Below are 24,961 nucleotides of genomic sequence, written 5' to 3' on the forward strand. Positions count from 1 at the left end.
GTCAATCGTCCGTCCGGGTTTACTTCTATCGACACCTGTTCATCTTCAACCTACCGTTGTCCTAGTGGCAATCATCCTTCCCAGCGGCTGAAAACCACATGAGGTCGCCCAGATCATGAGGAAATGGTCTCTCTAATCGTACATATTGCGACCAGTTTTCACCGCAAGAGGGCGCCCCGATCGAGAAAATGTAGCTCTCAACGTCCTTGCTAACATGGCATTGGTTCCTGACCCACTTCATCAGCTGAATGCAGGGAGGCTGGGATATATGGCTCTTACCTGGAGGAGAAAGATACAGCAACGGGTAGCAGTTCTGGAATGAGAGTTGGCTTGGAAGCTTCTAGTGAGCTGAGAACCTACTCGTAGCATGGTCGAACGCCTTCAAGAGAAAAGGCATCGTGCGAAAATCGGTGCTGAGAACAGCCATTGACAAAGGCGGGCCGTCTACTGCTCCCAGTAGCTGAAGCAATCGAGATCAGAGAACACAACGAGTGGTACGGAGACATGATAACTTACTGTCGGAGCCAATGGTGAAGTCAAGCCAGTCATAGGAAGCCACACCAGCCGCACTGCCGCTACTGCTTCCCACTGGTGACTGGTACCCATCACCTCTTGGGTTCCATGGTGCCATGAAATCAACAGTTTCGGCTGGATCTTCTCTGGAAGTCATAGAACTGCATTTAGTCGAGCCGACCAAAATGGCTCCAGCATCGAGAAGTTTCTGGATGGCAGGCGCGGTGTGCTCTGCCGGGCTGGCAACGGCGTAGAATGCGCGGTTCGACAGAGCCATGTGAAGCCCTCGAAGGGCGAATAGCTCTTTGACTCCGATCCGCTTGCCTCGGAGGGGGAACGCGGGGGTCGGAACAGCTGATAGTTTTGAAGGAACTGCTATGCTCAATGATTGTGGGTAGCTCCCTGCGATCTGCAGCGACTCGAAATGTCTTGCCGGTTAGATGCTGACGACACGGTGCACAACAACTTGCCTCGAACAGACGAAGCCGAATGACCACAAAAGAGGTCGCGCATTCCGTTGTCGTTAGGTCATTTGTCGGTCCTAGCTCGACCCAAACGACACAACTTCGTCACAATCCGTTTCCTCCAGGGCTGTACGTTCCTCCGGTGATCTCGTTGCCTAAATGGCCCCAAAACTCGACATGGATGATCTCGCGATCGACACTGCGCTGCGGCCTCGCTATTCGCGTTCTTCCACTCGCCAAGCAGGCTCCGGCCGTCGAACAGCTTCGGATGATCAGCTTCCGCCACGGCCGCGATATCGAGAAAAGTGAGAGCGAAGTCGATGTGGGTGCTGGGGATCTTCGACGTAGCACCTGCTGGGATGCCTGGTCCCCGTACGACCATGGGAATGTTGGTGTCTTCGAGGTAGGGGCGAGACTTGCCGGCGAAGAGGCGGTGAGTCCCAATGTGGTAACCATTGCCGGAGGTTGCAGATGACTGCACGCGTTAGTATTCTTCTTCATCGCTCTCGCGAGAGCGGTCTGCATACTGGACGTATTTTCCAGATGTCCAGTCTTTTCCAAATGCTCTACCATGTCCTGCACGATCCCATCGAGCCCCTGTATCGCCTGAATTCTCGACCGATAGTGGAACTCTGCCTAGCCGACTTCGTCTCGCGACAGCATTTTAAACTTCTTCAAATAGGAGGGCTTGTTGCTCTGCAGTTGGTCGCTCGAAGGGTTGAAGTTCTCCGGTTTCGGTACCGTCGGATTCGAGACGTGATTCTTGTGCCATTCGAGCGGGATGGGTGGGACACCATTCTGGACGTGGGGAGAGGTCGGCACAATACCGAGGAACCATGGATCTTGCCGCGAGGTGAGTCCTTTGAGGCGGGCAATACTGATTCAGCGTGTCGGAAGATAGGGATGAGCGGCGCGCGGGTGACGTACGATTTTGTGCGAATAACATCGGTCTGGTGCCAGCCATCATAGAACATCGGTATCTCGTCGTTTACTAACATAACTACGGTGCTGTACACGTATGTGTAGGGCTCGAGCTATAGCGTGCGGTGAACCATGATATCAACATAATCCTAGCCTTTGGGCATTGTCTTGTAGTTGTATAGATTCTGGCCGTCCATCATCTTTCCAATATCTGGCCTGGTGCGCTTCAGCACGACCCTCGTTGTTTCCATTAAAGTAATAATGCACTCGCACTTAGTCTTATAACCGCCTAGTTGCCCTAGTCATTGAGGGAGATAGTTGCTATCTTCCTGGCCAACCAGCCATTTCTGATATCCTCCGCTTCCACCAATGTCAGCTTTCCGAATTCCTCTACCACACGCCTTAATTATTCTTTGGACACTTACCCTAGTGCTTTTACATAGGTGATATTAGTGTTATGCGATGCCTGTCCGTGGAGCAAGCTTGCACGACTTGGGTAGCAGTTCGATGTCGTGGTAAAGTAGTTGGTGAAAAGCGTCCCTTCCTTGACGAGCAGGTCTTGGACAATAGGTTAATAGGAAAGTGAGTGCAAGCAGCGGTCCTAATCGTCCGCGATGATAAGGAGGATGTTGGGTTTTGCCGTTAAGGTGAGTACAAGGGCGCTGAGCGTGAGGAGGGATGACCACACGATCATAGCTGTGGATACTGAGGAATTCTTGATTAATTTCAGAACTCGAGTTGGAGGGTCGTCGTGTTTATAGCTGGTTTTCAATCATGTTGGATCGAAGAAATTGCCTCATTAGGTCCTTGGTGGCATGCCCACTTGTCATTCTTCAGGTTCGCTTTTAGGCAGTATAAGCCCGCCCTCTTTCTATTTTCATATACGAGCCACGTTCCTGTTGATTGTACCAATTTTGACTACCTAAATAGCGCGGTAGTTGCGAATCAAAGCTCAGGGTTTTCGGAAGACAATCGGCATGTCACGTGGATGAACGAAGGGGCATACCTAGGTAATGTTCCTTAGGCGTCCGTGGAACTTGGGGAGAACATTAAAGAGACATCGCGGCGTTGATCGCCTGGAACTAACAAGCCATTTGGGATGCAGAAAGTAGGTCTAAAGCATGAGATGAGGGAAAAGAGTTTTCGGCTTTGCCGCTACAGGCATGGTTGCGGGCCGATGCGATTGGCCGTCCACCGTTCACCGGAAACGACTGTGACCAGAACGGCCAGCAAATCGCCGATTCTGCGCACGCCAATGAGGATGGGCTGTGTTTATACCACCCCAATGTGCAGGCTGCCTAGCCTCTCTGCTCACGTGACTCTGCGGCGCTGTGGCTTAGCTCAGCGCAGGCGTGGCCCAACCTTAGCTTACGTACCTACGGAAGTAGACACCTTGACAGCACAAGAAGACTTGTGCCGGGAAAGGCTCGTCTTTATTTTTGTGACATTTGGCGTGCTGTGCAGATGGCTGGGCTCTGAGACAGCCAATGGCTTGTGCTGTTCGGTTGCACCTGCAATGCGAGGCTAGGGGCTTTTGGGTACCCCACAGCTCCAATAAATTCATAAGTAGCCCGTCCCCACCCGTTGCGTCCGGTCACATAGCAGTCGACATTGTCAGGCTACTGTCACGATGGAAAATATCCTAGAGCTTCACACAAGGCGTCGGGTATGCAATGTGCTGATCCTGCTCAAGTTTCCTGCTGACCTGGTATTTGAAGTCCCTTGATGCACGCCTCATTCGAGAGGAAATTGAGAAACGACTGCCATCGTTCGAACAGATCCGACAGACAACCAAACAGCCTGGTCTTTCATTCGGAGTCGTTTTCGAAGGAAAACCAATCTGCGAGCATCATTTTGGAGTGAAGGACCTCAGTTCTCCCGACCCACCAACGTCGGATACGTTGTACTCCATCGCTTCCTTGACTAAGGGGTTCATCACCACTTCGATCGGGATTCTAGTGGCCGAGGGCAAAACGTCATGGGACTCAACCGTCTGTTCGATTCTCCCAGACTTCGCTCCGCTTGCAGAAAGCCCAGGTCTGCCGATGGCCACTTTGCGAGATATACTGTCTCACCGAACGGGGGCGGCTGGCTTAGATCCGTTGGTTCAGGGACTGCATTCTCAGATGACTCTTGACAAAGAGAATGCCATGAGTCTAGTAAACGCACTTCCCGTTCGAGGAACGTTCCGCGCGTCTTACGCCTACAACAACGCTCTCTACGGAATAGCCGGAAAGGTCATTGAGAAGCTAGCAGACGTCGACAGCTGGTCCGACTTTGTCAGAGAGCGCATCTTGCAGCCCCTAGGGATGCGGGATACAACGGGAGCGGATGTTGACATCGAATCGAACAATGTCGCTACTCCATACACCGTCATTTCGGATGGGAGCTTGTTTCAAGAAACACCACCGGCACTCTCCGGCACTTCGGCGAATGGAGCATCTGGTGGACTGAAGAGCACTATCGGGGACCTTTCTAAGTGGTGTGTCGCCATCACAGACACCTTCAAATATGGAGATGAGCAGGATGCTAGCCAAGAACGTTGGATTCCAAACAATCCGATTAGAGGGCTTTTAATAGCAACATCGGCGCACAATATAGTCGATCCAGCCTTCCCCGCAGATGAACACTACTGCCTTGGATGGTTCCGGCAAACGACTCCGGCTAGGCTCGGACTCATCTCTCCCAATCGGTCTCTGCGTTCACCAGTCTTGGGAAAAGAATCGCTGCCTGTTACGATATACTCACATCAGGGGGATGTTCCTGGCTACACATGTTCTCTATACGTGGTCCCCGAAGTGACGTTTGCCATATTCGCTCTGTCCAACGGAACCGGCCTAAGTGACTGCACCGACTGGATCTGTCAGGACGTCATTCAGGGGCTTTTCCAACTGAAGCCTGCAGTTGACTTTCTGCAAGAGGCAAAACTTGCTGCCGACTCTTACAAGACGTGGTTCAACAGAACGCTCTATCAACCATTCCTGAAGGCTCGAGATGAAGGGTATCAACCGACCTCGGCTGAGGACTTCGTGGGGCAGTACATTTTGGAGGGTTGCAATTTCAAGGTCCACATCATCCTGGACGAAACTGCACTGGTGATGGTCGTCAATGAACGACCCAACCAACGTCATCCCCTCCAGCCATTTCGCCCTAATCAGTGGAGCTTCATGCCAAAGAATTTGGATGAATATCTACAAAGGGGTTATGGACTTTTTGATTTAGTTGACGAGTTCGTGCTAAATTTCCATAGAACGGGCGATGGACATGTCAAGGAACTGACCTGGCGAATGAGCAGTGTCATAACTCGTTTTGTACGGAGTGAATAGCACTCTAACTAGGTCCGCCACAGACCAGTGGCAAACTCAAAAGTCAGTCATTGCTCGAAACTGCTTGACAAAGGAACTTGGAATCGAATGAAACGCTTCGAGCAATTGCAAATTCAACGCCATGTGCTCCTCGTCTCTCGTGCCATCGAGCATGCTGAAGTACAATCCATCATCAATTGCGGCTGCCCAGATTAACATCTGAAGTGCAACATGCGTTGTGGAACTCGTAGACTGAGCGAGTTGCTGTACAGGCGCCAGAGATAACATGTTATTGTTATGTTTCCAAAACAACCCAAAAACTTGGTAGACAATACCATACTCCTTGCATATCTCCCAAACATCCGAGTTGCAGCTGTGATCCAAGACAAATTCATTCTGGACAAAAGCAGGCTTGATGGTAACTCGCTCAAGAAGCTGGGTGAGAGACCTCGCATCGACATGGCATATACCCAAGTATCTGGCAATGCCATGCTCCACAAGAGTTTCCATCGCTCTCCAAGCATCCAACGTATCTTCGAAAGTATCTAGCTGACAAGAAAGGAAGTAGGCATCCACGATTTCGACGCCGAGGTCGCTCAGGCTTCGCTGAATGCTCTTCAATACCTGCAAGGCCAATTCGTCCCCCGGGTCGTATGGCCATGGGTCGGATTGATCGAACGCAATCGAGAACTTGGTTTGTACCCAGATATCTTCCCGTTTTAAGCTGAACTGAGGGGAGTCTGAGGCGAGCAACTCGCGAAGAGCTTGACCGTCGAGCTCTTCATCGTGGAACCGTCGAGTGGATGTAGTATCAAGTCCTCGATATCCTTTCTGGAAGGCGGCACGAATATCGGCTGGCTTTCGGTGCTCTCTGATGCTAGATCCATAGATAAGTCGAGGAAAAGCATCGCCATTGAGAAGAGTAGGTTTTGCAGACTGGAAAAAATTCGACGGGTGAGGCTTTCCTTCCATGGCACTTAGCAGGAATTCAGCTGCATGATTTTGATCGAGTGAAAGACTGTCGTCGAGCTGAGTTCAGCTCGCAGGTTTGTCCCTCCAACATCCGAGAAAGACCGTCTCACCGATCGCTGCACCAGGTGCGCGCAGCTCCGCGAGCGCCAAAAATGAGGCGCTCGTCCCTCAACTCAACAAAACCTTCCATCAGCCTGCTGACACACGCTGTCCCATCAACTGCCTCACAGAACGCCGGAAACAGTTAAGAGTGCCCACACATCTGGGCACGACATCGTACCATGTAGCATGCTTACCCCGCTTCTCTAACGCGACTTGGAATAACCAATATGCAGCGCGTTCCGTACCATATGCGTGTATTACCCGGCAGCCAGTAGTTTCGGAGATACAGAGTGGGGTCATGGTTGCGCAACAGTAGTCCAGTAGGCCGCCGGTGGCCGCGTCCTTCACTTCCTTAATCCTTTTGTCAACAAGGCAGACGCTGATAAGGCCGCATCATCGGGTTGGATGGATGAAAAGCTGGGTTCAGCCACGAGCAACATGAATTGACCCCACGTGTTTCTTTCTCTGTGTTCTGACGAAAATTGGAATGATAGTACGACTTGCCTGCATGGACTGGTAGGGAATGGGGTCCCACGTCATGGCTTTCAAGGTTGATGCACAGCTACGAATCCTGCCTGTTTGAAGTCTGCAGTTTGCGGCATTGTATCACATGAACCGATTGCCTTGCCTTGATGGCGGGTGCGGAAGAGTCGGTAGAGAGGAGCATCCCCTAGTTACTATCCAGTGACGCTCGAACACTCGGCAGCTAGAGGACCGCCCACTTTTTTCTTCATCTGCTCCTCACCGAGTCCAATACTCTCAAAGGTGCCGTCAAGCCATCATGGAGCTAGATACGTTTGGCTCTGTGAGATATATGGATCGACTAGAGCTGTACAAGACCGAGAAACCATATGTCAGTTCCCTCGAGCCATGGAATGTACCAGGAGCCAAATCCAACAACCTTTCCACAACTCCAACAGAAGTCGCCATTCGGAACATGAGGCCTGTTCTGCAAGACTTCTCGATACATTGCCAGGGGTTTCAAGCCGCCACTATGCCAACTTCAATGAAAGAGGCGGATTTCTACGACAGTAACCTGGTTGAGTCTACCTATTACGACGAATGCGAAGTCTTTCTCAAACGCCAGTTTGGCGCGGAAAAGGTCCAATTCTTTGACAATACGGTATGGGTATAAGAGAGAACTGTGGCAATGACTCATGAACCTTAGCTTCGTCGAGTTGACAGAGAAGACTCGGATCCATTCAGACAACTTCAATCTATTCAGACTCTCACTGCTGCAGCAGATGTTCACGTTGGTGAGTACTTTCATAATCGTTTGGGTGTTTTTGGGACTAAATAGTGTTCAGACCAAACCCCGGCGTCCGCGTACCGAAGGATCAAGAATCTATTTGGAGAAGAAGCTGATACGCTTCGTGAAGGGCGATTCCAGATCCTGAAGTAAGTATTACAGCAGCTTCATGGGCCTTTGCGCGCCAATGCATACTTATACCTTACAGTATATGGAGGCCCCTATTCACCCCCTTATATGACCACCCCTTGTGTCTCTGCGATTATCGCTCAACCGACCCATCGGATTTCATCGAAACCGACATGCCTTCTCCACAATGGATCGGGGAGCTTTATCAGGTTGCTCGGAATCCAGCCCATAAATGGTGGTTCTTGCCTGGAATGATGGATCAGGAGGTCCTCATCATCAAATGCTTCGACTCTTTGGCGGAGGAACAAGAGGGCACGATTGCAAAATGTGAGCTTTCTGTGGCAAATTTTTCACACAACTTTGATTAATAGCGGCTAAGGTACACCACATTGCTCGTTTGTCTGGAAAGAGACTCCGCAAGGCACGCGTCCCCGGGAAAGCCTTGAGGTTAGGGCTGTGATTTGGTCACCGAACTAGTCCTGGGAATGCCCTTCAGCAGCGGACATTTGTTGTGCCATGTTGTTTTTCACTTCACGAAGCTGACAAGGCTGAACCTACGCAGACGATAAAGAATGAAATTTGAGATTTTATCACTTTCCATTTTCCCTTCCTAGTCAATTTATGCGAGTCAAGGACATGGTTGATCTGACGCAGCACGCTCAACGCAATAAAAGACGCGAATGAGTGATCCCAGTTTGTATGGCAAGGGCTGACCATCGCAAAGATAACAACGGCCCGGAAGAAGATCGACCTTAGAGACACAGTTGCCAGCTGGTTCTGCATACACTAGTTAGACTTCTCGTATCTGTTTAGCTTAGACGTTGAACATACCAGCTTCTCAGCACCTGCTAGGCTAACCAGCCTTGTTACTGGCACCCTTGCGTCCCAGTCTCTCTTGCTCACTCATTTGATTCAAGTATGCAAGACGACGATGTTCTTGCTCCTCGCGCCCCACCTCAGTCTGGCGGGCTTGCTCTCGCTTCGAGATCTCCTCGGTCAGCCAGGTCTTCCATGGCTGCTGTCGTGCTTCGTATGTGGGATCCATAGCGAAAGATGGTGTGATGGCTTCTGTCAAGAGATGTACCTGGACGGTATGATGCAGGTAGAGGATGAAGAGTTTTGGTGGGCCTTGAGAAAGAATACGGCTATTAAACTATTCGAACAGGGTCACATGGGCGTTTAACTAGGAAACGCTTGTGTGACTCTGCCTGCGCAATGGTGTGCACACCATCATGCAACATGAAAAGCCAGCTTTTGCAGAGTAACCACTCCCATGGAGGTGTAACACCAGCATGTGGGGTGGAATGCATGCAGCCAAAAGCGTCGTTGAAAGATATTGCCTCCTCATGAATGTTATAGGCGGGACGGCACGAGAACATGGATATTGAGACATCTAACCAGTCTTGACGCCTATTCGCACATGCACATGGCACAGCGACGGGAAAGCCTGCTTGGCGTAAGCGCCCGAATAAGTAATTGGAGCACATGTGCGCTTTTGGGCCGCAACCTTGGAACCGTCGCCATTTCTGCCTTACCTAGGTACCGTCGCTTTCGCATCTCTCGCTTTTGAGCCTCTTTGTTTGCCCTTGTATGATGTGGTTGTCAGACTCTCTTCCTTGTCGTCGGTTGGAACACTACAGACCCACCTGGGCACCGTTGTGTGACGTGTTGTGAAATGAGTACGGCAACACTAAGTCACGACTGGAGAACAGCGTGGTCTGTCGCTGCAATCCCACCTTATCCCTCTGTTCAGAAGTTCCTTGATGACATTTTGTCTGGTACCATGAAAACATTTTGCCTGCATCTTTTCCGCAAGTCTTCGACTAGCTCGTCAAACTCCTCAGGTTCCGAGAAGGGCCAGACTGCCTTCACTTCCAACCTCGATCTGCTCGGTGATGAAGGAGCCAATGTTCAGAATGATCTCTGGCAATTGACGGTGAACGAAAGACTGAATAATGCAAGCAATTGGGCTGATCCGTCGTTCTATACTACACTTGCTCACGCCACATGCGAAAGCTCTTTGCAAGATCTGAGAGACAGGTATACTGCGAATGGCCAGGTTAAACGGATTCCCGCGATTGCCAAAATACTGAATGGGATTTCGCCTTTTGTTCAAGGAGTCACGTCCATGACGCAGGGCTCTGCCACGGCGTCACTTATTTGGGGTAGCGTTCAATTGGTAATGCAGGTATGTTCACGGGGTGTTCGAAGTTGATTCTACCGTCGCTCACGTCGATTACAAGTGCCTTCTGCTTTTCACTAATCTCTTCTCGAACATCATGGAAATGCTCTCCACCCTATCCGATGATCTTCCCCGGTTCAGAGCATTCAATGAAGTCCTTCATACCCCGAGACTCAATGAAGCTTTACGACAAGTTTACAGGGTCTATGTTGACTTCTGTTTTGCGATCATCAAACTGTTACGATCCAAGAAAAGATGTAAGTTCTAGAATAACAATTAGAAGCTCCCAGACCGCATACGAAGACTCACGGAGAATAGACGTCATAATTCAGATGGAGTGGTCTTCTGTTGTGAAGGAATTTCGGGCATCCCAAGCTGCACTCAACGCATCTCGGAATTATTTCAATGATGAGGTCCGTCTTGCAGATGTGCAAGAGCAAGAAAAAAGACATCAGGACCTGGTAGTCCGTATTGAGAGCCTGTCCTCTCTCGTCACCGACAGAACAGTCAAGACTGTCAGCACTTTGACCTTACAAAGAAACCACCGATTCACAGGAAGAAGGTCGGAGCTTCTTCAGTTACACAACAGTCTTCAGGTGAATCGCGACCGAGTCGATCAGTCCCACTCGCCGTCTCGACGCTCGTGCGTAATACATGGCATAGGAGGGATTGGCAAAACACAGACGGCGGTTGAGTACGTATACATCTACAAGGCAAGCTATTCACACATCTTCTGGATGCACTCGGAATCAAATGCGACTCTGCTAGAGTCCTTCATGTCCGCCATGCGAAAACTAGAAATGTACGACCAGTCACTTCAAGTCGAAAGAATGATTGAGAAAGGGATCGATTGGCTTCAGCACTCTGGTATGTTTTTTGTCAAAACCTTATCTGGTTAAGCCTAATCTTTGGCAGGGACGAAGTGGCTTCTGGTGTTTGACAACGCCGAAACTTTCTCGACTCTGCGAAGATTTTGGCCTCCCGGAGATCACAATGGCGCAATACTTGTGACTTCTCAGAATCCGGACTTCGCCAACATTTGCGATGACAGCATTCACCTGCAGCCAATGGAGCCAGAAGAAGGTCGAGAACTTATCCAAAGGTACTTGCGTCGCGGTCAATCAGAAAAGGAGGCTGCCGAGAAGTTGTCAGCGCAACTTGGAGGGCTGCCATTGGCAATTGCGCATTTTGCTGGTTATGTCACTCGATCACAATGCCTTATTGACGACATGAACGCTTGCCTGCGGCAACGATTCAAGTCTAGTCAGGTGTGGACGGTGACAGACACGTCGTGCCTTACTGAGTATGAGCACACCCTGGCCACTGTGTGGGATCTCGCTTGGAGACGTCTTGGACCCGATGCTATAGAGCTTGTCGAGTTTCTGGCTTTCCTGGATGCTGATGCAGCTCCTGAGAGCATGTTCGTTGGACCGGCAGAACACGAAACCAATGGATCCCAATGGCAATTCTGGGATCGACATAGGTAGCCGCTTCCCAATTTTCGAACCGGATAAAGTCACTGACAAGTGTTTTATTCTCCAGGTTCAACGAAGCTATACGGTCCCTTCGCGAGCGTCATCTCGTCGAGCGCGACACCAACCACAACGGCATTGTTTGCTTGCGAACGCACCGAGCTCTCAAGCGGCACATTCTCCACCATCTTGATACCGATATTTCGAAGAGACAGATGATGTTTGATATGGCGGTTGAAATGGTTCGTCGCGTATTCCCGGTGCCGAGCGTCGCCAAACGAGGTGACTCAAGCATCTGGGAACTGTGCGATAGATATGTTGCCCAGGTCATCAGCCTCAACGATGTATTTGTGCAGTCATCCCCTAGGGTTGGTGGCAATGCTCAGTACGCTGCGCTGATGAGGGATGCAGGGTACTACCTAATGAACAACGGGGAGCAGGTAGATGCAATCAGCATTCTGGAGAGCGCAGAATCAGTGTGCAATGACTTAATTCGCCAGGGGGTCGAGGAAGCGAGAATTACCAAAGCCGATGCAATCGGTACCCTCGGTATATACTGCAACTATATGGGTGTTCAAGGGAGAGAAAAGTCTAGACGATTGGCCTTGGAGGCCATCAACTTACGGGGCAAGAGGTTAGCCGACATCCCAGAGAATAGATGGACTCACCTAGACCACACCAACCGCGGGCGTAGTTACGTCGATATGTGTATATCGTCTACTATGCTGAACCATATGGACGACGCCAGGAAATACGTCGACCTAGCGGTGCATCATTATCATCAGGCCGGCGGTGAGCAAGGACTCCCAGCTCGAACAGGCTACGCAACAGCATTTCAAGTCCTCCTATCAAATACAACCAAGAACAGCGCTCAGCTGCTAGAGAAGGCGGAGCATGCGCTCAAGGTTGTCGTTGGTGCAGTTGGCGAGGGCAACTTCATGGCTCATTCCACCAAACAACTAGTGGCCATGTTCTATTTCAGATGTGGCGCTATAGAGACCTCGCTGAGGATGCATCAAGAAATACTTGAGCCTCGAATCAAATTCAAAGGAAAGTCCAACTCCGATACCTTGACCAGCCGATACTATGTCGCTGTTTGTAGTCAGCACACTGGCGATCTGGAACTTGCAGAGTGAGTCAGTTTGTCGATCGCACGGGTAGTGCTAACTGATTTAAGGGTGAATCTGAGAGCAATATTGAAAGATGGGATTATAGATGTGAAGTGGCGAGAAGAAGATCTTGCTAGAGCGACACTGCGACTAGCACTTGTCTTGCTTGGACAGAGTAGACGTCAGGAGTCGAAGAAGTTGAGGGATAAGGCTTTAGCGCTATTAGAGAAGAGTAAAGAGAATGTTCTCGCTGGGAACGAACAAGCATCCGACCAGGAGTTGATGGAGCAGATTGACTCGGTAGTATGTTTGTATAACGGGCGAACGACGGGGTTCTGGAGTGATGGAGAGCATTGGTGAGATGAGGTTCGCAAAACGAAGTATTCTTGACGTTCATGATTCCGTCTTCCATCCTCCATCGCGAATGAGACACCCGCCAATCACTTTAGCGACCCGAAGTAGCTGTCTGTCACAACGTCTCGGCAATACTAACGAGACACCGATTGGCATGCCGTGCTCTCCTCTGAACGCCGGTATGTTGATGACAGGCATGTGAAGAGACTGTTCGGGCATCAGTTTTCGCGCTCAAACCGCGAAAATATTTCACTTACCGCCCACATGGAGTTGAATACCGGGCTCCCGGTATATTCGATGCCTAATGGCGCCTCATCAACTACACTAGGAGTAATGATAACGGTATACTGTTCAGCGATCTTGTCGAATCTCGGTCGCAGTGTTGCAACGCTGTCTTTGGCGTGCAAATGATCCTTCCAAGACAGTTTGGACGCATTCTCCACGTAGTCGGCCAATTCTTGGTCAAGATCTTTCTTGTTCATTCGATATTCGCCCAAGAATGAGGCTCGGGCATCTCCAGCCACAATCTGCTCGTGGTAGTCGGGCATTGAGTCAAATTCGTGAGGAAGGTGTACTTCCTCAACATCTGCTCCATGCTTTTTCAGGATATCTGCGCAGAGCTGCATAGCTGCAATCGTACCCGGTCCAGCTTTTGGCCATACTACGGTTTTGAGCATGCCAATCTTGAATTCATCGACAGTCAAATCCTCCACCACATGCGTGTCTTCATCGTCAGTCAATGCATACACGTTCGCAAGCAGTTCCAAATCTTCCAAAGAGCGAGCGAAAAACCCGAACGTATCGACGGAAATCGAGAAGATCTTGAGGCCTTCGGGTGAAATAGCGTTCCATGTTGGCTTCATTCCGTATATCCCGCAATACGAGGACGGGCGGATCACGCTTCCAGCAGTCTGAGTACCTACCGCAAGTGGCACTTGGTAGTCTGCGACTGCTGCTGCCGATCCAGATGATGAACCACCTGGTGTACGAGATGGATCATGCGGATTACGGGTTTTTGGGCCGACGTTGATCGCTGCAAATTGAGTCGTGGTCGTTTTGCCTACGCAAATGTCAGTTTGTTTCTAGCACAAGCGGAGAGATGTGTTCACGACCGATGATAAGAGCTCCAGCTTCCCTGAGGACACCGATGGAGGTCGCATCCACGCACGGTTGGTTGTCTTTATAGGCGGGAGAATTATGTTGAGTTGGTAGGTCTATGAACCATTAATGGATGATTTCCTCCCAGTGGGTTGAGCATGACCTTTGGTATTGATCACATCCTTGACTGCAATGGGGATCCCATGTAATGGTCCTCTACAATCTTCGGGAACATTATCCAACATCTTCGCTTGACGAATCACATAATCTGGGTCTAGAAACGCCCATGCTTGAACGTGTTCGTCCCGTTTCCGGATACGTGCTAGGAGGCTGCGAACGTATTGCTCCACCGTGATGATCCCGGGTCTGATCAAGGACGCAATCTCGGACGCAGTGGAGCGGTATAGGTCACGGTGTATACTGGAATCGGCAAATTTGTCCGCAGCCATGACCGTGCTGGAAGTTTTCTGTAGCCAAGCAAAATACAATGAGGGTATAGGCGTAGGTTTAGTAGTCTAGAAAGGATATAAGCTCAATCGTTAGTCAAGAAGAGGTAAGATTGTCGAGGCAAGTTAAGTCTACATAACATCGCATTCAACTTTGACCGGTGCGGGGTGAAGTGACGTGGCGTGCATGCATGTGTAACGAGATCTCGACACACAGCACCCCCACATTAGGAAAACTTTTTTTTGGCGGTTCTGCAGGTTACTGCGCATAGCAGCGCATCTGTGCTTATAGTGCGTACAGTGCGAAAAGATACTTAAAGATAACGTACTTTATCATCGAACCGCCCATATCATCGACCGCCCACGATTTCTTGGCAAGAAAAATCAACGAAAATTAACCCGTATTTCTTAAAAAACTTAGCGAAACCTTTATATTTTTCTATAAAAATTTATATATATATTCCTTATAGTATATTACACCTTATACTAAAGTTACACTAAGATATATTACGTAATTAAAAAGCTATACGTATTTAACTAACTTTTAAGAAAAAATCTAGTTTACTTCTAGTAAGTACTATTATATCTCTATAATAATATATAAAACTTATAGTATATAGTATCTATATTATAGTAAAGATTTCTAGAAAACTTTTATAGAGCTAGCTCTTCTAGGTATAGCGTAATAAGAGATAGAAGTTTAAAAAAATCTTTCTAGAGTTTTCTTCTCTAACTATAGATATATATATAAATAATCTAGCTATATAAAGTTATATACTATAATAAGATTATATATACTATAAGCCTTCTATATATTTAGAAGTAATAATTTTAAGATAGTTTTAGTATATTTCTTTCTTTCTATACTATACTAACGTACTTTATTAGTAAACGCCTTATATTACTAAACGCTCTAAAAATACTAAGCCTCTACTAAATACTACTATTCTTATTATAAAGCTTTCTATAAACGCCTAATTAACTTTAGATAAATCTTAGATATAGCTTACGCTCTAGGCTATTTAATAGAATCTAGAGCTAAGTCTATAGTATACTATAGCTCTCTATAATATAGAGTAGAAGAAAGTTTACTATTAATACTATAGAGTTACTCTATAATATAAAAAAATATCTAATTTAATAAAGCTTACTATAAATAAAGAGTAGATAATAGTTAAGTATATACTTAATCTAGATATATAAGAATTTACTCTTATTATAAAGTAGGTAATATAGTAATATAATATATTATACTATAAAAAGTAGAAGACTTAGTAGGCTATAGAAAATATCTATATAGGCGCTAAGGCGCTAGCTATAGTTACGTAAGTAGTATCTAAACTTAAACCTATATTAGTACTATAATAGTACTCTTCTTCTACTCTACTATTTATCTTAAATAGCCTAACTCTAAGAAAAAATTCTCTCTATCTCTATTAGAGCTTAGCTAACTTTCTTACCTATATTAGTAGTTCTAGCTTTTCTAGGTATATACTATAGAAGGCTAGAATTACTTTATCTTAGTCTTTAAGGTCTATTACTAGTTACTAGAAAGGCTTATAATATTTCTATTTAATAAGGTATTATAGATCTCTATAGTTATTATAGCTATTAAGTAGCTTATTAAATTTCTATTACTTAGTTACTTTATCTAATCTATTCTCTTATTCTAGAACTCTTCTACGTAGGTAGCGTAACTCTACTTTATTAATCTTATCTTACTCTAGAAGACTCTTAACATTATATTAGAGTTATAGAAGTAAGTAATAGAATACTAGAAAGATTTTTATAGATAGTAGTAGGTCTAGTAGATAAGCGCGTAGATAGACCTTCTTAACTTTATATAGTTCTACTATCTTATTATTCTCTTTCTTTATTAGGTAGTTAGTTTTTATATTACGTGTATTAACGTAGATCTTCTAGCCTTTCTTATAGTATAGCGCGTCTTTTTAGTAATTATTAGTATATTACTTATACTAGTTAATAGACTACTATATAAGAGCTTTTAGTTAAGTAAGAATACACTTAAAGTAGTCTATAATAGCGTTAGTATAGTAGAACTACTATTTCTATATTAGAGATAAGTTTAGTAGATATAGTTATAAAGACTCTAAACCTAATTAGAGATTATAGCTATAGTTTATAAAGAATAGAAATATGTCTATAGTCTTTAATACTATATTATTTATTATAAATTTAGTAAGAGATAGCTATTAGACCTAGTTATCTTAGTAGAAGTTTATAAACGCGTAAAGGTATTATTTAATACTATTTTTAACTCTTTTTGTTTAGCTATTAGTCTCTAGATAGAAGAATAATAAGTGTTTTAGCTTAATACCTAGCCTTTCTAAGAGGTAGTACTAGAATTTAGAAATAAACTATATACTTTAGTCTAAAACTATATTATTTAGCGTACTATATAAATAGTATATATAGCTTATAAAAGTATCTACTAATTTTTTTATAAATAGTAAGAAGACTAGAATAAGATAGCGTATTTTAGTAAAGTAGTAGATAACTACTAGTAGATACTTATATATTTACTTATTCTTTTTATATAGTAGTAATAGAGTAATATAGTTAATAGATATATCTAACTAGGTATAAAATAGTACTAGTAATAGTTAAAGAAAGTCTTAAGAAGTAAGACGTAAACTCTTAATACGCGTATATAGCTTATAAGCTCTAACGTATTTCTTAATATCTCTAGTAACTCTAGGCTACTAGTAGTCTCTTATAACTAGATTAATAGTTTTAACTTAGCTAGAATATTTAGTAAGGCTAGTAGAGTAAGTTTAGTAAAGAATTTAGGTTTATAACTTATTATTAGGTAAAGTAAATAATTAGTTTTAGTAGTAGATTTGTTTATTAAGAGTTCTATAGTCTAGTATTAGTATTCTTAGCTCTTTTTATAGTATTCTTAGCTATTATTTTACTTATTTATTCTAGAGAGTAGATATTATAGTCTAGGCTATATCTAACCTTTAGTACGCTAGGTTAATTAGGTTATTAATAGACTTAGCTATAGCTAGTAGAATAATATTAATTAGAGTAGTATATAGATTCTAGATATTCTAGACTTTCTTAAGAAGGTCTACTAGTATAACTAGGTTAAATTATTTTAGAGGTAGTACTATACGCTATTTATTCTTAATATAATTATTATTTATATCTATCTTAGCTAGATAATCTCTAGGTTTCTAGCTTAGTATATTAGAGTAAATAGCCTTTAAGCCTAGTTAGTATATAATTTAGAAGTTAAACTATAAAAGAAATTCTAACTACTAGACTTAACGCTAGCTTAGAGTTTTAGTTAAAGTAAAGTATTCTAGGTTCTTATAGTCTATAATAACCTTAAATAGTTCTATAATACCTTATAGCTCTAGTCTCTATTCTTTAAGTATCTTAATAATAGTAAGAAGCTTTTTATTATAAATCTTATAGTTATATTCTAGTATAGTATATTTACTAGAAAAATAAGTAATAGAATATAGAATACCTTCTTTATTATATTATAAAAGAACTTTACTAAAAGCCTAGTTAGAGACGTTAGTTTCTAGAATAGTACGTCTAGTATAATTAAATATAGCTAGTACTAGAGCTATAGTAAAAGCTAACTTTAGATTTTTAAATATATTTTACTAATTATTATTCTAGTACTATAGTAAGTTATTTCTTATAAGCTTATTTAGTAGGCTAGTAATTTTAGAGAAGTTCTAGATAAAGCGTCTATAGAAGTTAGTAAACTCTAGAAACTTTTATAAATTCTAAAGATATAAGAGTAGTAACTAATCTTTAATAGTTTAAACCTTAGCTAGGTTTATCTTAATACTCTCTAGAGAGACTATTAGATCTAGGTACTTTATTTCTATAGTTTTAAACTTATATTTATAAATGTTAATTTATAGACCTATATTAATTAATTATTAGACTATTACTTAGACGTAGCTCTTATATTTCTTATAATTAGCTAAATAGATTAGAATATTATTAAGGTAGATAGTATACGTTTAGTCTAGTAGGTTATATAGCGTATAATTAATATAGTTCTAGAAGAAGGCTAGAGTATTATATAGTCTAAATAGTATAATAAGTAACTTATAGAGCCTAAATTAGATAATAAAGATAGTTTTCTACTTATAGCTCTCTATAATATAGAGTTTATTAAACGTAGTAATAATATCTAGTTTTATATAAACCTTAGTATTATATAATATATCTAGAGTTTTATATATAAAAGATAGTAGATATTAGTTCTTAATAGTAATATTATTAAGATCTTAGTAGTCTTAATAGATATAAATTTCTTCTTTTAGTTTTACTATAAGTAATAGTAGTACTACGTAGCACGTCTAGAATTCTTAGATAAATCTCTTATCTAGATTATTATTACGCTATTTTCTAATAACTTATAGTTCTAGTAGAGAGAAAGGTTTATTTTTCTAGTATAGTAGCTCTTTCTCTAGTATAAGTTTAATCTTATAGTTCTAGACTTACTATAGTAGTAATTTATTTACTTTACTAGGTAGAAATTCTTTATATAGGTCTACTAACTATAATAGTAGTATCTTAATAAGATTCTTTTTTAGTAGATCTAGTTTCTTTTTTATAAATTTATTAACGTTTACGTTAGTAATACCTCTTATATATAGTAGAGTTTTACTTTTAGTAAGAAGCTTATATATTTCTCTAGAAGGTTTTTATATCTCTATATAGTTAAGCTCTTTCTAGATAATTTTTATAGCTCTTATACTAGAGTTTTAGTAGAATTAGAGAAAGGTTATAGTAGACGCTAGTTAGATATCTTCTAGATTAGACTACTTATTCTACTACTAGATAGTATAGAGTAGCTATAGAAGTAAAATACTTAATAATAGAAGTAGTAGCTTCTATAGTAGTTTTCTTCTTTACCTTAATCTAGTAGTAAAATAGGTAGAAGCTAGTTTTTCTTATAGTTAGTTTAGAACTATAAGAGTATAGTATTTAGATATAGTACCTTTTTCTATATTAGTATTATACGTATAATAGTAGAAGTAGCTAGAGGTTAGACTTACTTTAATAGTAATTAGTAAACTCTTTTATAGTTAGTTATATTTAGTAACTTCTTTATATATAAGTAGTCTATAGTTAGAATATTTAGATTTATCTAGTATAGAGAGGTTATAGAAAACTTATAAGAGGTCTAGAACTATAAAGGCCTAGAGTAGTAAGAAAAGGCCTACTAGGTAATAGTAGTATTAGTAATACTATAAGTTAAAAGTTAACGTTATTTCTATTTAGTCTATACTTAGATTATAATACCTTAGCTATAGTAAGCTAAGAATAATAGAAGTTTTCTAGACTAGAGTAGTAATAAAGAATAGGTAGTATTTATAGTAGTTACTAGTTACTATTAGTAAAATAGTATAGCTAGTAACTTAGTTCTTTATTTTACTATCTACTAGAAGAAGTATTTATAGTACTAGTATTAGCCTTATTTTTAGATAAAGTTTAGTAATAAGATTCTTACTAATAAATACCTATTCTAAGTATTTACTATTAATAAGTTTATTAACTACCTTAGAGTTATAGTACGCAGAGAATAAAGTTATTTAAATAAGTAATAATTTACTATCTATAGATCTAAGTTATAGTAGCTCTTATTTAGCTAAAATATAGTAGATCTAATATATATTATTATTCTAAACTAACCTTAAATTCTCTATTAACCTCTAGTTATAATATTAGCTAGAGGTTAGAAGTTTTCTAGAAAGCTAGAGTTTAACGCGCTTATTAAAAGTATAACTATAGATAGTAGTATATCTACTAGAGTAGTTAGACTTAAAGTAGAGCTATTAGTCTTCTCTTCTATAAAGCCTTATACTTAGAATAGGTTATCTAGTAGAAAGCCTTATAGAGAATAAAGGTAGAGAGACTAGAGTAAATACTATAATTAGAGTATATATAATAGAATTTAAAGAATAGTTTCTTACTCTATTCTAGTTAGTCTAAGCTATCTATACTTAGTATTATTTTATTTCTTTTCTACGTAGTTATTCTTATTATATTCTACCTACTTATAGTAGAAATATAGGCCTTACTAGATATATTATTCTTAGGTTAGGTAGTTAGTCTAAGTTAGATTCTAGAATAGGTAGTAGATATCTAATTATATAGTATTAAAGTCTATTACTATTATATTAGAAAATATAACGCTATAGAAAGTTAGTAGCTCTTAGATTTATAGAGTAGATTTAGCGCTAGAGTAATAAGCTTATAGTTTATTAATATAAGCTTTCTTCTATAAGTTCTTCTAGCTCTTCTAGTATTACTTATACTACTTATTAATATTATCTAGTTCTAGCTTATCTAAGCTTACTATAACTATATTAGAGAGCTTCTAGAAAACCTTAATCTTAAGTAAATTAACTATCTACGTATTTATCTTTCTAGCTATAGTTATAAGTTAGTTATACTTAGCTTTAAAGTTAGACTAGAGTTTATTCTTTATCTAGTAGTTTTTAAAGTTAATTTTTACTTACTATAATAGGTTAACTAAGATATAGATCTAGTTTATACTCTCTAGAATATTTTCTAGACCTTACTATAGCTAAGAAACTAGGTTATTAAAGTTATTAGTAATTATCTTAAACTTTATTTATAGTAGGCTATAGGTATTACCTTTTAGATATTTTATAATATACTATAGCTAATAGAAGCTATTATTAAAGATATAATTATCTACCTTAAGAATATAGTAAATACTAGACTACTATATCTTAAACTATTATTAGTACTTTAGTATATTTTTCTTATTACTCTTAAACTTTTCTAGGTCTTCTAAAATATAGCGTTTACTACTACTACTAGTATTATTATTTATAAGGTTAGTAAGAGTAGTTATAATAGTTTTAATCTAGCGCTACTTTTAGTTATTTTTAAGTTCTACTTAATTATGCTTAGCTTACTACTTAGTATCTTTAGCCTTTATCTAATTTATTTAATATATTAGAGTATTCTTAAGTATAAAAAGAAGAGCTATAAGAGCTTTAGCTTATAGCGCTAGATCTTATTCTAGGCCTAGTAATATAATAAGCTTAGTTAGATTAGTATTAATACTAGTAGCTATTATCTACTATATTAGTAGCTAGAATTATATATAGTTAGTAAGAAGCTTTTTCTACTACTACTATTACTAATTACTTACTATAGTTCTAGAATCTAGCTAGCTTTATAGTTTTCTAGAAGTATAAGAAAGACTAGGCTACGTATAATAGTAGCGTAGTTCTTAGTTTCTTTCTAAGTCTCTAGTATAATACTAGAAAAAACTATTATAAGGTAGTAAGACCTTAGATAGAATAGTATAAACTATTATAAAGTAGGTAATATAGTAATATAATATATTATACTATAAGAAGTAGAAGGCTTAATAGGCTATAGAAAATATCTATATAGACGCTAAGGCGCTAGCTATAGTTATATAAGTAGTACCTAAACCTAAACCTATATTAGTACTATAATAACTCTCTAGCTTACTACTATTTAAAATATAGCTAATAAGCTACTTACTAAGTAAAGTAGAAATACTATTAGTTAAATATAGCTAAATTACTTTATTATATACTATTCTAAGCTTAAAATATAGCTTAATTACTAGTATAACTATTAGAGAGTAAAGTAAGAAGATTCTATAGTTATTTAGAAGTAGTTTAACCTAGTAGGTAATATAAAGATAAAGTATAGTATTACTAATAAAGATATATATAATTTTAATAAATCTAGCTTTAAAATAAAAATAATATTATCTTAGATAGTAGTTACTAGCTCTAAGAGATAATAATAACTAAAGAGCCTTTAACTAGATAATTAAAAGTAGATTTTAGTAATTATAATAGTAAGAGTAGTAGATAATATATAAGTTCTACTATTTCTTATTATTATAGGTAAAAACTATTTCTTAGTATAGTATAAAGGTAGCTAGATAATAAATAAAGTTAGTATTATATAGTTAAAGTACTTTAATATATATACTAAGAGTTATATTATAGATATATATTATCTACTAATTTTAGATAGCTATAAAAGCTATAGCTCTATTAAATTCTAGTAGTACTATAAGAAGAATAAAATTATAGCTCTCTATATACTAGTATATTTATTATACCTTCTATAGCTACTTAATATTAGCTACTTCTTACTATTAAAGATAGTATATAGCTACTAAGTTAAAATTCTAATACGTAGCTATATTAACTATATTATAAAAACTAAGTTTCTATCTACGTATTATAAGCTATTCTCTTAACTAAAACTAGAGCTTACTCTTATAAGAGAAGGTAAAAGGTATACTTTAGACTAGAATCTTTAGTAATAAAGAGGTAGAGTTAATAATACTATAAATTACAAGTTATAATAGTAATTTAATAGATAAAGTAATAACTATAAAAAGCTATAAGAAGTAAGCCTCTTCTAGTTATATATATATACTATCTTAGCTAGATTAGATACTAAGACCTAGCTTCTATAGATTAGACCTAATCTACCTTACTCTATCTAATCTATCTAATTTATATTACGTAGCTCTAATTATTTCTATAACTTTATACGTAATTCTTTTTCTTATAATCTTAGACTTAGCCTACTATTTTCTTTATTCTAGCTAGCTAATTCTATTTCTAATTCTATAATTATAATACTACGTTTTATATAGCTTTTTACGCGTTAATTATAGATAATAATATTAAAGTAGAATTTAAAAATACTAGCTTAGTTTTATTTAACCTAGATTTAGTAGTATTAAAGCTTAAAGTTTAATTATATACGCTAATACTCTTTACTAATAATACTACTATCTAGAAGTATAAAATATCTAGTAATTCTACTAAATTAAAGTTATAATTAACTCTAATTTAGAAAAAGATTATATAATATTTTAATTTATTACTAACTTATATTATTAAGTTACTTAATTAGCTTAAGAAAAGTAATAAGCTAATAGCATATTAGCTAGTACTTATAGAGTCTAAAGTTACCTAGCTTTAAGTAGCTAACGTATAGAAAAAAAAGCGTAATTTATATAAAAGAAAGTAAATTTAAAAAGAGAATACTCTTATAATAAAAGCTAGCTTATAGCTAGTTACTTAAAAAAAGGCTATAAATTAGAATAAGAGTAAGAAGTAGTATAAAGAGATAGTAGTATATAATAGCTAGCTAGCTTAGTAATACTATAGACGCTATAGTAAGCTAGAGTATTATAAGAGCTAGGTTTATAGTTTCTACTACTATACGTGCGCTCTAGAATACCTAGCTAGGTAAGTTAATTATAGGTAATATAGTCTCTATAAGCTATAAGAATAAGAGTAATAAGTAGAGTATATAAGAGCTAAATTTATAGTCTCTACTACTATAAGCGCCTCTAGAACACCTAGCTAGATAAGTTAGCTATAGGTAGCATAGTCTCTATAAGCTATAAGAATAAGAGGTGCTAGTAGAGTAGGTTAGGTTAAATTTAGCTATTTAAAGGTAAGAAGTTAAGAAAAGGCTCTAAGAGGCTCTATATATAGAGGTGCTAAGCGCTAAGGCGCTAGATTAGGTTACGTAATAAGATTACGTAACCTAAGGTAATATAACCTAAGGTAAATCTCTAAACTAGACTATTATATTACCCTCTCTTATAGAGAGAGCTTATCTCTAAGCTCTAAAATACGCCTTCTAGATCTCTCTTTTTCTAAAACTCTTACGTTATACTCTTAACTATCTCTTTTAGCTTATAGTAAGTATATTTATATTAGTTTTAAACTAGAAGCGCTTTTATAGCTACTACCTTTCTCTTAGAAAGAAAGAGGCTTATTTTTGCGTTAGTAGAGTAGCTTTCTTACTAGCTCTCTTCTTAAATAATGCTATAAGCTTAGTAGAGTCTTAAATTACTTAGTAGTATCTTTGCGTTACTCTTACGTCTTCTACTCTTATAGGTTTTAAATTCTCTACTATCTTCTCTAGAGTCTTCTCTTTTTTATACGCCTTAATCTAAGCACCTAATTATAATAGTAGCTCTAGCTTCTCTAGGTATACTATATAAAAGTCTCTTACCTTATAGAGAGCGTTAATAAAACCTATAGTATTATACTAGATAGAGTTAGAATTATAAATAACCTATATAGCACAGTATTAAAAATAATTTTAATAAAGATAGCTATCTAGAATTTTATATACAGGCTATTCTAGATTACTATTAACTTTAATAGATAGCTACTTAGGCTCTACCTACTCTAGTAATAGCTCTAAGGCTTTTCTTAACTAATTAGTATAGAAGACGTTATATATACGTATATACGCTAGTAGCTAGAGCTAGAAGAAGTAACTCTTTATAGTAATAATTAAGTAAAAGCTATATATCTATTAATTAAGCTTTATACTAAGCTAATTTATTAAAAAGCTATAGAGTTTAATATAGATAAGATTACCTATAGTAAAATTAGGTTCTAAGCGTTTTTTATTTACTTAGAGTGTCTACCTAGCTTACGCTTTTATAATATTACCTTATATAATTTTAGTAGCTTTTTTTATAGCGTTATATTACTTTTTAGTAAAATTCTAAGCTTTCTAGCGTAAGAAACACTTACGTAGAGTAGAGGCTTTTATTATACACTTCTTCTAATTCTAGTAG

The 24,961-nt window shown here is 39.5% G+C and overlaps 7 protein-coding genes across 7 annotated transcripts; 3 read left to right on the top strand and 4 right to left on the bottom strand.

Annotated features, from left to right (window-relative positions):
* Positions 1-61: 61 nt before the first annotated feature.
* On the bottom strand, positions 62-1,550 carry BU26DRAFT_597752 (amidase signature enzyme; the record flags this gene model as incomplete). The annotated part of the gene is made up of 6 exons (XM_033835019.1): positions 62-227; positions 280-313; positions 361-444; positions 517-922; positions 1,111-1,452; positions 1,548-1,550. 6 exons carry the CDS (start codon positions 1,548-1,550, stop codon positions 62-64), a joined length of 1,035 nt encoding a protein of 344 aa, XP_033682760.1.
* BU26DRAFT_597753 (uncharacterized protein) lies at positions 1,175-2,011 on the bottom strand. Its single transcript, XM_033835020.1, has 3 exons — positions 1,905-2,011; positions 1,505-1,854; positions 1,175-1,452 (listed from the first exon to the last, which is right to left on the bottom strand). Exons 1-2 carry the CDS (start codon positions 1,973-1,975, stop codon positions 1,614-1,616), a joined length of 312 nt encoding a protein of 103 aa, XP_033682761.1. The 5' UTR covers positions 1,976-2,011; the 3' UTR covers positions 1,175-1,452; positions 1,505-1,613.
* Positions 2,012-3,496: 1,485 nt separating this feature from the next.
* Positions 3,497-5,328, top strand: BU26DRAFT_520822 (beta-lactamase/transpeptidase-like protein). The gene is made up of 2 exons (XM_033829383.1): positions 3,497-3,564; positions 3,617-5,328. Exons 1-2 carry the CDS (start codon positions 3,529-3,531, stop codon positions 5,222-5,224), a joined length of 1,644 nt encoding a protein of 547 aa, XP_033682762.1. The 5' UTR covers positions 3,497-3,528; the 3' UTR covers positions 5,225-5,328.
* BU26DRAFT_520823 (Aldo/keto reductase) lies at positions 5,199-6,305 on the bottom strand. The gene has a single exon (XM_033829384.1). The coding sequence runs from the start codon at positions 6,173-6,175 to the stop codon at positions 5,261-5,263; it is 915 nt and encodes a 304-aa protein (XP_033682763.1). The 5' UTR covers positions 6,176-6,305; the 3' UTR covers positions 5,199-5,260.
* A 589-nt stretch (positions 6,306-6,894) lies between these two features.
* On the top strand, positions 6,895-8,231 carry BU26DRAFT_520825 (uncharacterized protein). Its single transcript, XM_033829385.1, has 5 exons — positions 6,895-7,400; positions 7,446-7,533; positions 7,585-7,675; positions 7,735-7,982; positions 8,035-8,231. The coding sequence occupies exons 1-5, from the start codon at positions 7,059-7,061 to the stop codon at positions 8,130-8,132; spliced, it is 867 nt and encodes a 288-aa protein (XP_033682764.1). The 5' UTR covers positions 6,895-7,058; the 3' UTR covers positions 8,133-8,231.
* Positions 8,232-9,438: 1,207 nt separating this feature from the next.
* BU26DRAFT_597756 (uncharacterized protein) lies at positions 9,439-12,778 on the top strand (the record flags this gene model as incomplete). The annotated part of the gene is made up of 6 exons (XM_033835021.1): positions 9,439-9,843; positions 9,899-10,094; positions 10,156-10,704; positions 10,753-11,320; positions 11,365-12,441; positions 12,487-12,778. 6 exons carry the CDS (start codon positions 9,439-9,441, stop codon positions 12,776-12,778), a joined length of 3,087 nt encoding a protein of 1,028 aa, XP_033682765.1.
* BU26DRAFT_541577 (glutamyl-tRNA amidotransferase subunit A) lies at positions 12,562-14,427 on the bottom strand. The gene is made up of 4 exons (XM_033831602.1): positions 14,034-14,427; positions 13,885-13,986; positions 13,030-13,832; positions 12,562-12,979 (listed from the first exon to the last, which is right to left on the bottom strand). The coding sequence occupies exons 1-4, from the start codon at positions 14,317-14,319 to the stop codon at positions 12,812-12,814; spliced, it is 1,359 nt and encodes a 452-aa protein (XP_033682766.1). The 5' UTR covers positions 14,320-14,427; the 3' UTR covers positions 12,562-12,811.
* Positions 14,428-24,961: the final 10,534 nt, after the last annotated feature.

The sequence above is a fragment of the Trematosphaeria pertusa genome, assembly GCF_010094035.1.
Source record: "Trematosphaeria pertusa strain CBS 122368 unplaced genomic scaffold BU26scaffold_9, whole genome shotgun sequence".
Classification (NCBI taxonomy): Eukaryota; Fungi; Ascomycota; class Dothideomycetes; order Pleosporales; family Trematosphaeriaceae; genus Trematosphaeria; species Trematosphaeria pertusa.